General features: G+C 36.0%; 3 protein-coding genes across 8 annotated transcripts; 1 reads left to right on the top strand and 2 right to left on the bottom strand.

Moving 5' to 3' along the window:
- Positions 1-461: 461 nt before the first annotated feature.
- On the bottom strand, positions 462-8,337 carry LOC107227258 (ADP-ribosylation factor-like protein 3). Of its 3 annotated transcripts, none has more exons than XM_046735660.1 (6): positions 8,023-8,337; positions 4,375-4,679; positions 1,968-2,111; positions 1,657-1,788; positions 1,223-1,459; positions 462-1,120 (listed from the first exon to the last, which is right to left on the bottom strand). In XM_046735660.1, exons 2-6 carry the CDS (start codon positions 4,375-4,377, stop codon positions 1,079-1,081), a joined length of 558 nt encoding a protein of 185 aa, XP_046591616.1. In that variant the 5' UTR covers positions 4,378-4,679; positions 8,023-8,337; the 3' UTR covers positions 462-1,078. The 3 variants fall into 3 exon arrangements, with proteins under 3 accessions (XP_046591616.1, XP_015523844.2, XP_046591617.1); XM_015668358.2 differs by having other exon boundaries at positions 1,968-2,096; XM_046735661.1 differs by having other exon boundaries at positions 4,375-4,630.
- LOC107227257 (RCC1 domain-containing protein 1) lies at positions 4,032-7,946 on the top strand. Of its 4 annotated transcripts, XM_046735657.1 has the most exons (8): positions 4,032-4,346; positions 5,144-5,218; positions 5,698-5,952; positions 6,144-6,337; positions 6,682-6,811; positions 6,911-7,037; positions 7,288-7,462; positions 7,579-7,945. In XM_046735657.1, exons 3-8 carry the CDS (start codon positions 5,702-5,704, stop codon positions 7,746-7,748), a joined length of 1,047 nt encoding a protein of 348 aa, XP_046591613.1. In that variant the 5' UTR covers positions 4,032-4,346; positions 5,144-5,218; positions 5,698-5,701; the 3' UTR covers positions 7,749-7,945. The 4 variants fall into 4 exon arrangements, with proteins under 4 accessions (XP_046591613.1, XP_015523843.1, XP_046591614.1 ...); XM_015668357.2 differs by lacking the exon at positions 5,144-5,218 and having other exon boundaries at positions 4,033-4,346; XM_046735658.1 differs by lacking the exon at positions 5,144-5,218 and having other exon boundaries at positions 4,038-4,187; positions 7,579-7,946.
- Positions 8,338-8,699: 362 nt separating the features above from the next.
- Positions 8,700-10,286, bottom strand: LOC124293339. Its single transcript, XM_046733864.1, has 6 exons — positions 10,188-10,286; positions 9,910-10,076; positions 9,656-9,842; positions 9,302-9,481; positions 9,022-9,194; positions 8,700-8,939 (listed from the first exon to the last, which is right to left on the bottom strand). Exons 1-6 carry the CDS (start codon positions 10,247-10,249, stop codon positions 8,704-8,706), a joined length of 1,005 nt encoding a protein of 334 aa, XP_046589820.1. The 5' UTR covers positions 10,250-10,286; the 3' UTR covers positions 8,700-8,703.
- Positions 10,287-12,005: the final 1,719 nt, after the last annotated feature.

Below are 12,005 nucleotides of genomic sequence, written 5' to 3'. Positions count from 1 at the left end.
TTATTATATATAATATATTAGGGTGGTTCAAAATAAAAAAAAATTTCGTTTTTCCAACGGGCCACACCTGAAATAGTTAGTTTAGGTAGAAACAAAAATTCTGACGAAAGGTGAGCATAGTCGGTTGAGTGGAAGATCGGGCACATTTGATTTTTAATCTTTTTTTCCTTTTTATCGAATTTATGATGGTTAATTGTTGGTAAACATTTTTTTCGTGTTTACAGCTGTCAGCGGATCAGTTTGTGTCTTAAGTAAGATGCTTCTGCAACTCTTTAGTTGATATTTAATATTTTAATTTAACTATTTCAGGTGTGGCCTGTTGGAAAATCGAAATTTTTTTTATTTTGAAACACCCTAGTAATATATATATATATATATATATAAATGTATAGATAGATAATTCATAGTTATTGTTGCTTTTTTCACGTATAAAAACTTTTCACCTTTCCATTTTTTCAAAATTTTATGTAGATCATTCTACATGCATACTTCACTATTCGCCTTATTAAAAAAAAAAGAAAAGAAACGGCTTCGTTCAAAAAGGCACATTTCACGAGGCACGATGTTACAAATAATTTTCAATATATATCGATAGAAAATCCGTGAACCAGTCTCAGCAAAACATATTTTTAATATTGTTCACATATCAGTCTAATATATTGAATGGACGATTTTTCAAAATACAAATTACAGCGAAACCGGTTGCATTTTTTTAAAAATATTGTAAGTAAATCAAATGACTAGAATCGTTTTTTTTTCTTTGGTAAGTTGATGGTTGGATTCAGTGTTTAGATAACCCTTACTCTAATTCACTTTTGACTTTGTCTCTTTTTCAATCTCGATCTTTCGGATTTAAGTGTAACCACGTACGTGTAAATATATTAAACAAAGTCCCGACATAAATGTAACGCAAAAAAAAAAAAAAAAAAAAAACCATAAATCTTGTTCAATAAGAAAAACAAAAAGTTGCTCTCGATATGTAAGTTTCCTTTTTGATTTTCTATGCTTCCTTTTTTCCTGGTCCTAATTCGCATCGCATACTTCAACGGTGTCTTCCAAGCTTCTAACCCAACGGTAACTATTTTTTCTTGATGCTTTTACAGGCCCATTCCAAACCATCCTGCAATAAGAAAACCGTCGTCCCATCCGTTTGTTGCGATTGGAAAAATTTCAAACGAAGCATCCTAACAAATTTCGGGCCAATATTGGAGTTGTGGCTCACCTTGACCCCCTTTCCTTCCGTCGCGATGCAAGATTGTATCTGCCAGTCACGATCCTTGATGTTGTGGAGTCCAAGTCCTTCGGCGATCTCAGCTGCAGTTACGGCCTGGGCAAGGTCTTGTTTGTTGGCATAGACGAGAAGAGGAACGTTGCGAAGCTTGTCCTCCATCAGAAGCTCGGCCAATTCCCTCCCCGTCTCGTCCAGTCGCTTAATATCTGCGCTGTCCACGACGTAAATCTGCGGTGTCAAGAAGTTGGTTCAACGAGTTGGACAATACAACTGAGATAGTCATCCTTAGGGGTCAACTAACAAGTTGGATCCACTAGTTACGGTTTTGGTTATCGTAAGAACGACCCGGACCCACGATATGATCGAAGAAATAAATCTATAGTCTATCAAAAAACGCGACTTCCATCAGTTGAAAAAACACTGACCAGCACGTCCGTGTTCTCGAAGTAGTTTCTCCAGTACGGCCTTATCTTCTTTGCACCGCCGATGTCCCAGACGTTTAGCTTGAACCCTTCGCTCTGTACGCTTTTTATGTTGAAGCCTTGGGTTGGCGTTACCTTAGGATCAGTAAAAGCAGTGACGGACTAAAATTTCCGAGACGGATAAGCTTTCCGAACTTTTTGTTCAAGCTTGTGCGGCGGATGGGAACGTTTAAAAATCGAAGCACAGCAACCGACTGAGACATTTTCGTCTCGCTGTGGATTCGGATGGCTTTGGGGATCAAAGTGACGTTTACCTGCGTGATATCTTCACTGGCCAACGATTTCAGGAGCGTTGTTTTCCCCGCGTTGTCAAGACCCAGTAAAAGTAGCCTCAACTCTCTGTCCGGATTCGATCGCAGCTTACGCAGGATGGACAGCAGCCCCTGAAATGTGGTCAACTAAGCAAAGAATAGAGTTAACTTTGAGAGAAAATTACGGTGAGTGTATAAGATTTGAAAGGAAATCGCGAATTTCTGCTTCGTATTTTTTATTCATTTCTTTTTTTGTTTTTATTTTTTTTTTTCAAGAAAAATCAACAGCCTCACTTATCGCTCGGATGACGGACTGACGGTTTAACACCGATTATTGACGATTTATCATGGCTTGGTCAAAGTTGGGGAAAAAAAAAAAAATGTAGAGACGAATTACGACCGATTTTACTTTATAATTTTCATGCATAATATGTATGATTGATAAGGGCCGATAAGAAAGAGGAGAATCGAAACGAGCGAACCCAAATCATGAAATATGCAGTGAAGAGAATTAATTGAATCCCCGGTCGTAGTTGAATTGTGAATAAGACGTTGCTGACAAAAGATCAATAAAATCTCATTAATTCTTTCGTGATTAATTCCAACCGAGTCGTGTGCACGCATTTATTGTGCGCTCTAACATCATCACTTCTCATATAGTTTTATTTTTAAAAATATACACCTCATCAAGAAAATATCCGACGCAGTGAAAGAAATCAATTTTCGAGATGTTGTAAAACATTTTACAAACGTTACTTTCTACCCCGTTTCCACAATCGGGACCGTTTTTACTTATCGTACAAATACGTATAATTTTCTTCATCTTTTATCAGAATCACAAGACTTGGCTGATTTTAAAATATGTACCAGGTAATTGGCAAAAGTGTTCTACGTAATCAAACAAATGGAACTGTTTGATTTGGAGTTTGAGATTTATTTCCGAGCTATCTCGGTAAGTTAACGTCGATTTGATTAGCTTAAAACAGAACTAAGGTATTAGCTTAATTGAATACGCGTGTCCTGCCTTTCTCTCAAGTATCACTATTATTGAAAAGATTTGTAAGAAGAAAATCAAGTGCTGTATTTTTTGCACCCAATTTTACGACAGTTACTTGACATCGTTATTCCTCATCTTCGTCAAGTTTGAAAATAGCGAGGTTTGAATTATTCTGATTCAACTGAGATACGGATTTAATGACATTATACAAATTTCGAATAATCCTTTAAATTTTCGACACAATTTTAAGGTTGAACTAAAAATAATTCGTCACATTTTATTATTAATCACTATACTGTAGATCTCTCATTTTTAAACATATTTTCTAAATATTGAATTACTATTTTCCCAAGAAAAAAATTTCTAATAAAGTCATAACAGAGGTCTCGGTAAATCGTTACAGAAGACAGTCGGTGAGGTATAAAAACATGCCAAAAATTTACCGAAGGAGATAATTTGTTTGATTAGGAAAATACGCTGTATCGAAAGGTTGGACGAAAAAAATAATGAATAATTAACGAAAGTAAGGGGGAACATTTTTTTTTTCATGTTCTACGACGCAGATTATATAATTATATAACAACAATGATAATCGCAGCGATAAAAAAAGGTTTGATAATTTTTTAGGAAAAAAAGTTTCTTCGCTCTAATCAACAAGTGTCGAAAACTATTTCTTGCAATTTTAAAAATTTTTTTCTGTTTTTTTTCCAATATCAAACGAAACGTACGAATAAAAAATTCATTATGTATGTTATAAATTCAATGAAATATGTCAAAAAATTTTTTTTTAAATTTAACTACGAATAAAATATTTCGTTGTTTCTTGTGCAGAGTACAAATTAATAATAAATTGTAAAAATGTATATAGTATATATTTTTAAAATCGCGTCTAAAATATAACGTTCAAATATATGCGGAGGGAAAGGTAAAAAGGAATAAATAAGAGATGATAAAAAAAAAAAAATTATATAGAATTGCATTTATTAAACATAACATGAGAACCACTTATGGACATATATAAGTACAAAGTATTTAGAACACGTGTGCAGGAATCGATAAGAGTAGAAGTGTTTTTTGACACAGGGTATATACGATTAGCAGCTGTCGGTTAGCAGTTGAAACTTGAGTAACTGTGCATCAAGCCGCCATTTGTAAACACAAGCATAAAATGCGCCTATCGCGGTGAAGTGAGATATTAAAATAACGTGAGAGAAGAGATCGGAGAGGTGGGTGAAGGAAGACGACAGGTTATGTCAAACGATAGAATAGTCACGGAGTGATACAAGAAAAAAAAACAAGAAATAAATAAAAAAATTAAAAATCATAACCACAAAAAGCTGAGAGTCGTTGCGTGTTTTATTCTCTCTACTAAATACGTGTGCGTGGTGAGTACGGCTTCAGATTCGACGTTACCATTTCTCCGCAGTTTCGCTCTCAGTTAAGTCAATACTCGTAATAAAAAAAATCTGCGATATGTGCTCCGAACGTGGCTACTTTTTACGCTCGTGTGCTTCTTACACGCGCTGCGTAGACGCCGAGTGAACCTTCTGTTGTTTTTGACCCGTATCATTGGTAACCAGGACACGCCGCGCCATCTGTCGGTATTGGCACGAACTAGCTGACCCTCATTTCTGAGGCCACGCGTTCCCATCGATTACACGAATTCCGTCTAGACTTAATCCAATCGAACATATAAGGGACACGACTAGTGTGACAGCCTAAAAAAGAAGGCGATTTTTGGGAATTAAGAAAAAAACAGAAAACTACTGTATCAATTATTTAAAAATTTTAAGGGCATGTTTATACATATATTAAGAATACGCAGTAAAATTTTTTAAGAAAAAAATTAAATATTTTTCGAGTTACACGCCATCTCCGACGGCGCTAAAAAAAAAAGGTCCTCCACTGCTGCAGTGATTCCGGCCTGCTCCGTGGATGAAACCTAAAAAAAAAAATACTCTTGTTGAACCAGAAGATATTGTCCGTACAATGACCTACGGTCGAAAAAAAAAATCATAAATTGACAAGATGGCGGCGTTTTTGAAAAAAATGTTGAATTTTACCCAAAATTTTGGTCGTTTTTGGCCTGCCAAGATTCGATTTTTGATCAGATCAAAAAACTGGTAGGTCATTGTACGGACAATATCTTCTAGTTTAACAAGAATTTTTTTTTTTTTTTTAGGTTTCATCCACGGAGAAGGCCGGAATCACTGCAGCAGTGGAGGACCTTTTTTTTCAGCGCCGTCGGAGATCGCGTGTAACTCGAAAAATATTTAATTTTTTTCTTCAAAAATCTTACTGTGTATTCTTAAAATATGTATAAATATACCCTTGAAATTTTAAAATAATTGATAAATTCTTCAGATATACAGCACATGTAAACAGTCGAAATTTGTATTCTTACGTGAAAAAAAAAATAGCATTTTTTGCTAATCTATCATGAAAATTCGAATGCCAATTTAGATTCAAATTTAACTCGTGCCAAAATAAAATTTCTCACCTTGTTGCTTTTGTTTTTCCGCCGTATTGGGAATATTAAATTTTGACAGTCAAAATTATGTTACCATGAGGAATTTTTAGGGTTTAAATATTTAAAACCCACTAAATCTTTCATAAATTTATATGTTAATAAAAATTTGGTTCATGCAGAGTTTAATTTAATTAACCTTTTCCGTGGAATCTGAGAATTGAATAGCAAGATAATAAACATTATACGCCTAATTCTTGTTTTTTCAGCACAATGAAGATATATTACACTGGTTTAAACAACAGCGAATTATTTTGCGACGAAGAGGGGAGCGTGAAACAAGTTATTGATAAATTTACAATCGTACCCTTTACGGGAATCGACGATTTGGAAATAGGATGGAATTACATTCTTTTATGGCGGGATAAGGAACTTTTCATTTCTGGTAAAATAAATCTCAATGAGTCGACTGAAGTCACTGACAAGATTCCGGTCTTACTCAAACTACCGGAAGAAATGGAAGGGTCAGTAATGTAGAATAAAAGGCATAAAAAAAAAACTTATTGATCAATGAGAATAACGACTCGCACGAGTTTGGAAAGAAAAATATTGCAGATTATAAATTTTTCAAACGTAAAGCGAAGCGAAAAATTCAGCTGCTTTACCGAATTTGTTCATTTCTGGCAATTCAACTGAGAAAAGTTTCATATTGCAGATGCGTACAAGCAATTCCTGGCAAGGAAACGATTACAATTTTATCCGTGAAGCACGAAATTTGGCAGTACAAAGTATTCGACAAAATGTGGAAACAGGTTTCAAATTTCATTCAAGCGGCTGACGATAATTCGGATCAAGAATATACGGTGAAAATCTTTCAAGGCGGCTGCACCGTAGCCTTGACAAATTTCGGTAATTCAAATGAGAAATATTTACTTACTAATTTTTTATGTTTGCATATTATGAGGACTACATTCACCGTTCTAGACAAATACTTCTCATTTTTCATTTATGCTTAGAAATACGCCAATGACTGTATACTTGTTGTCACTATTGTTATTAATACTGTCATTATCATTCAAAATCGGTATTAACATTTTTTTGTTGTGTTTATGTTGTTTTTTCAAACCTAATAGGAGAATTCAAAATGTATTGAAAACCTTTTCCTAATATAACAATCATCCCCCTCGGAAACACAAAATTCCCAAAAACTTCTATAAATGATCTCCCATTCGATAATTGTATACATTTTTCAGGTAGAGTATACAATATTCCAATATTGGTAGACATGCCAAAGCGGGTGAAATTCACAGACGTTGCTTGCGGCTTCGATCACACGATTATATTGGCTGAGAACGGAGAGGTTTATTCAATGGGAATGGGAAGGTTAGTACATGAAATGACTATTAAACCATTTATCGTGTAAAATTATACTTCTGAAAAAATTAAATTTATCCGACCAAACGTTGAATTTCTATATTTTAGCCGTGGTCAATTGGGGCACGGTGACCTTGAAGACTGTGATAATCCAACGATAATAGAGGCACTGGCTGGTCTGAAGGTGGTTCAGATCTCCGCTGCGGGTTGGCATAGCGCAGTGGTCACAGATCAGGTATTTATTCAAAAGTCATTTTACAAGCCGAACGAAATTTCATAAAACAACAATTGCGGTGTGAAATTTGAAAGATGAGAAAAATGTTTTCGACACGAATAAATTTGGTGAAATGAGCCACACGAATGTAATGATTGCGTCATATGATTGTTTGGAAGAATATTTTTGGACGGAACAGCGTTTTTTTTTTTTTAATGATTTTTCGTCAAAATTCAGTACTTTTTTTATTTACTACGATTATTTTACACAGGGTGATTTATACACGTGGGGTTGGAACACAGAGGGTCAAATGGGAATTCCAGATGAAGGCACGAAGGTTTATGCAACCCCAAAACCGGTTGATTTTATGGATACCGATGGCCGCGCTTTTGACGCGTCGGTAAAAAAGGCACAATGCGGCAATGCGTTCACCATTTGCATGATGGGTGAGAAAATCATTTTATCAGCAAAAATTGACGTTACTATACCTAATACCATTTGCAGAAATTAAAAGAGATGAGAACTTTAACGCTTCCGTGTATAAAAATAATGAATTATTTAGATGACAACTCGATGTGGGGATGTGGATCGAATAAATATGGGCAGCTGGGTATGTCCAGAGACGCGTTGACGAATTCGAGGACATTTTTGAAACTAAATACTGCAATTGATGAGAAGGAGATCAAGAATTTCAAATGTCGGGAGTGGGGTGCCATCATCATCACAGATTAATAGACCGAGGATTCAGTTTAAAACATGTTTGTAAATGTAGCTTACATTTATCGGTTACAAAATGAAAAAAGTTTGTAAAAAAAATCCACGATTCAATTACTGTAAGCATAACCCACCATAATATGCTTTAACCAATTCATTAGACTACTTTATCATTGCAAGCTTCACGAGAATGAAAAATGTGCAGAGTCAAATATACCGCTTGAAATGTGCAATCCAGTCATATTGCATCGTGATTATTGAATAAAAATTTGACAATAAGATATTTTCTTACCTTCTCGTAAGCTTCGTTGCATCATTATACTGCATTCAACACAGTTTCAATTCACCATTTCACTTATTGCATTCTATTGAATGTTCTTCCGACATTCACTTCAAAAGATTGCACACGAGTTTTCCACTGAGCTAAATAAAACTTTGTCATTTCACTGGCAAAAATAAACGAAACACAGTGTTCGACGCACTTTTCTGCATTCAACATCTTGGCCTCGTATGAAAAACTACGAATCTAACTTCGGTAGAAATGTACACAGAAATTCACTGACACGTGCAGCTCAAGCAAGATTAAAATTGCACAGCGCTCGACCGCGCACCGACACGCACGATCGCCATCCGTGAACTGACGCGCGAGGCGCTGCGCTCAAGCCGACACGGTGTAAAACGACGCGTAACGACGCATGCGCGAAATTCAGCGTGCTGCGGGACCGGTTATTGCGGGTTGCAGGCGCTCGCTGCGTCAGGCGTAGAATTAAAATTCGTAAAATGATGTTGAAATCGATTGGCTGCGATAACGAACGCATTTGAATCACGTTTTTGGAAGTTTTCGGTCTTTATCACTGATGAATACCATGATAACAATTAAATTTACCATCAGCCCCGTGGATGTTAAATATTTTATTTTTATAATTTACTCTGCAACGAGTACGACAAACATTATTCTCACATTCGCGTAGTTTCATTTACGCTTTCCCTTTGTACCCTTAACCCCCTTTTTACCAGAGCCAATATTGGTGTTTCCATTATCGCTTGGCGGCCGTTCTGCATACCGTTCAAGAAGGCGAGGCGCCTCGATGGAGTCCTTGAGTGGCAGGATGAACTTTCTCTTCTCAGCGATTATTTCCTCGTCTGTCATTGATGGGGCTGGGGGCGGTGGAATATCGTCGGGTGTTTCAGACCTGCGTTTCTTTTTCTCTGAAAAACGAAAAATATATCTTCATTTACGAGAAAGGATTCCAATTTTTTTATCACCGATGATCAAGCTCGTGTATCGTACCTTTACTTTTCCCGGACTTGTTTTTCTTCGATGTTTCCTTAATTACTGGAGGTGGAATCGGTGGCTCCAATGGCCTCGGAAAACGTAGAGTGTATGGGAATTTGTATGTGTGGAGTTCCACTGGCTTCGCAAAAGCTGCACTCACCGTAGCGTAGTGAAACGCATTGGCATACCTGCAATTCATGATTACCATTGACGTCTTGACTGTGGGTACAACCTTTGGATCAACAATTTAGTTGCAGGTCATTACGAGCTGAGGTATATATATTTTGGATCTAACATTGCGTAAGTTGACTCTATTATTGCTTCGTGAACTTTCAACGAGCCTTCAACCGTCAAACGAGCTGTTTGGCTTGAATTCAGGCTTCTTCGACCCCTCGAAATGTCACCATCGGCTGATGCCTGCACCATTGCTATTTCCCCGTTTTTGTGGTTTGCTGAATTGTTCAGGACAACAGAACTGCAACATTTCATGATAAAATACGATGAAAACACTTGGCATTGTTACTTCACATCCCAGTAAATGAAAACCAGTCAGCGAAAATAAAGTCTAAGGGATTTTAAATGAAGATTGAACTGATTGGTTTCGAACAAATCACTTGTCTTAAATTTTACTGACAAATATGCAGGTTACCTGTTTGACGTTTGAAATACAGAACTCGGTTCATTGTTCATTGATTCCTGTTCACTTCGTCTTGACGATTCCACGGCGGTTAGTTCTTCCCAGTAAATCATTGAGTGACCTTCGATTATCTGGTCTGATGCTAGTGCAAATAACCCAGCCATTTCCTGGAAGAATTCCGTCCGACTGAGCTGCTTGTCTATAAATTCGATGAATAGTCAGGATTTTAATTTCCCTGAATTTTTCCGAATGCTGTCTTCAGCCACCTTGAATGAGTTTTGCCTCCCCCGCAATCCAGCTGACTAATATACCCAGTTCTGAGGAATTGAGTTCTGAGCTCCACCGAACTACTTCGAGAGCAATTGCGTCGAGGAGCCAAAAGGTCGCCATGTTAGTCTGATAGTCATAGATTCCGAGCTTTCTTCCGAGGGTTCTAATTGGAAATACGAACGTCACTTCCACGTTGTACAAAAAAGTAATCTAAGCTACTTTTTATTCTTGTTTTCAGTTCGGACTGCAAATTTGAGTAAATAATTATACTTACCCGATTAAATCCCGAGCATTCAGTTCACGATCAATCTCGAACTCAATCGATTCGTTAATCATGCTGTTGAAGCATTCAGGTAGAGTTCGAATGACCTCGAGTACAGGAGTTCTCATCAATGGTACGGGCTGTGAGGAAGGGTCGACATTTCCCTCGTAACTTTCGGCTAGTATCTGACAATGAGTTGCAAAAGTGCTTCAGAATAATATAAAAATCAGACTATGTAGCTTGACGATTTTTGGAAAAATGAATGATTAACTGTAATGAGAGATCGACCGTAACTGTTCAAGGTTAAAAGGTCTTACAGCCTTAGGATTTTCATCAGATGTCGAAATTCTGTTCGTAGCCTCTGTTCTCCGTTCCAAACCGGTATTTTTAGCTTTGGCCATGACTGGGTTGCGGGATTAGATTGAAATTGTAGCTTGAGGGAAGGCTAAACTAATTCGGTTGAAAATGAGCCTTTGAGCCCGCGATACAGTCATGATTATACTATGTTTATATATTACACTTTATGCGTGATCGATTAGCAGCATTCTTCACACGGCAAAAGTAAAACAAAATAATTAACGAAAAATAAACGACAACTCGATTCTGATTCAATAATCAATTTTCGGATAATTCGAATTGTTCCCTGAATTATTTACTGGCTTTTTTTTTTTACGGGATATGAATCGCAGCAATTTTCACGTTGAATTCAGCTCATTAGTGTCTTATTATATTTAACCCGTGAAATTACAGCACTCCATAAATTAATTAAAACCGACACCGTGATCATGGAGTTTGAGCCACTTAAGGATGCACTTGTTGCGGGCCAAATTCTCTTCCTGTTGAACGCCTCGTGTAGCTAAATTTAACTTGAATAAAAATAGTGATGAGAAAAAAGAGACAAAAGAAATCGAGATGGCCAAAATTTTCATACGCACTTCACTGTACATTGTAAATGCATATACATATATATATGCTTGCAAGGAAAACAAAAATTCCACTTCTTTTTTCAGGCATCAAAATTTCTTCTTCCGCAAAATTAATACACTACAAATTTATAATTATTATAAATCCTTGCAACAGGCAATTGGCAAATAGAATAAATATACATACATGGTTGAATATTTCAATTTTTTTTATTCATCGGTTTTATTGATATTTTTTTAGATTTTTTTCATATCATTTTTTTTTTTTCCGTTTCTTTTTTTCTTCTTCGTTTTGCACATTTAGTTCAATATTTTCAGAAAATAACACTCCAAAGCGAAAAACCGTATATTCTCACCAATCCTATTGTGTGTACACAATATGTATATATATATTCATCATCGACGTACAATATATAGATATACATATGTATATTATATAAAGTAATGCGTGTTTATTTTTCATCTTATTTTTTGTGTATATATTACACACACACACACATATGTATATATATATTTATAGTAATTTTATTATAATAATATTAGTCATCGATCTTACAGTTATATAATGTATATGTATAGATAATTATAGCGCACACGTTAGACTGTAATGTGGTATTTTTTTTCCCTTATTTTAATTGCATCTTATTTTCCGTGATTTTCATTTACTTATTTATTTTTTTTTGTTCTTTCATTTGGTTTTTTTTCTCTCTCTTGTTAAATCGACCAGTTATACAAATATATTGAGAAACATGAAACAGACAGAGTCTCCGTGGTCGCGGGAGGTGGGGGGGGAGGGGGCGTTTCTGACACCGAAACCAAAAATTCACATTATTCGTATCATCAAATATGTATATCAGGGCGGTCCTTATTTAGAGTGTTTTCGAAATTTCGTGCGGACAAGGCGGAA

The sequence above is a fragment of the Neodiprion lecontei genome, chromosome 3, assembly GCF_021901455.1.
Source record: "Neodiprion lecontei isolate iyNeoLeco1 chromosome 3, iyNeoLeco1.1, whole genome shotgun sequence".
Taxonomy (NCBI): Eukaryota; Metazoa; Arthropoda; class Insecta; order Hymenoptera; family Diprionidae; genus Neodiprion; species Neodiprion lecontei.
This window is presented reverse-complemented; position numbering and strand designations above follow the sequence as displayed.

Bases quoted from the DNA above. Each gene is read 5' to 3' on its own strand.
- LOC107227258 (XM_046735660.1), bottom strand. The intron at 1,789-1,967 runs GTAAACGTCACT...ACTGATCCTAAG, and splicing joins CCAGTGAAGATATCACGCAG to GTAACGCCAACCCAAGGCTT. The intron at 1,460-1,656 runs GTCAGTGTTTTT...TTGACACCGCAG, and splicing joins TCGAGAACACGGACGTGCTG to ATTTACGTCGTGGACAGCGC.
- LOC107227257 (XM_046735658.1), top strand. From the start codon at position 5,702: ATGAAGATATATTACACTGGTTTAAACAACAGCGAATTATTTTGCGAC. The intron at 7,038-7,287 runs GTATTTATTCAA...TATTTTACACAG, and splicing joins GCGCAGTGGTCACAGATCAG to GGTGATTTATACACGTGGGG. The intron at 7,463-7,578 runs GTGAGAAAATCA...TGAATTATTTAG, and splicing joins GTTCACCATTTGCATGATGG to ATGACAACTCGATGTGGGGA.
- LOC124293339 (XM_046733864.1), bottom strand. From the start codon at position 10,249: ATGATTAACGAATCGATTGAGTTCGAGATTGATCGTGAACTGAATGCT. The intron at 10,077-10,187 runs GTAAGTATAATT...ATTTCCAATTAG, and splicing joins AATGCTCGGGATTTAATCGG to AACCCTCGGAAGAAAGCTCG. The intron at 9,843-9,909 runs GTGGCTGAAGAC...TCGAATTTATAG, and splicing joins GGAGGCAAAACTCATTCAAG to ACAAGCAGCTCAGTCGGACG.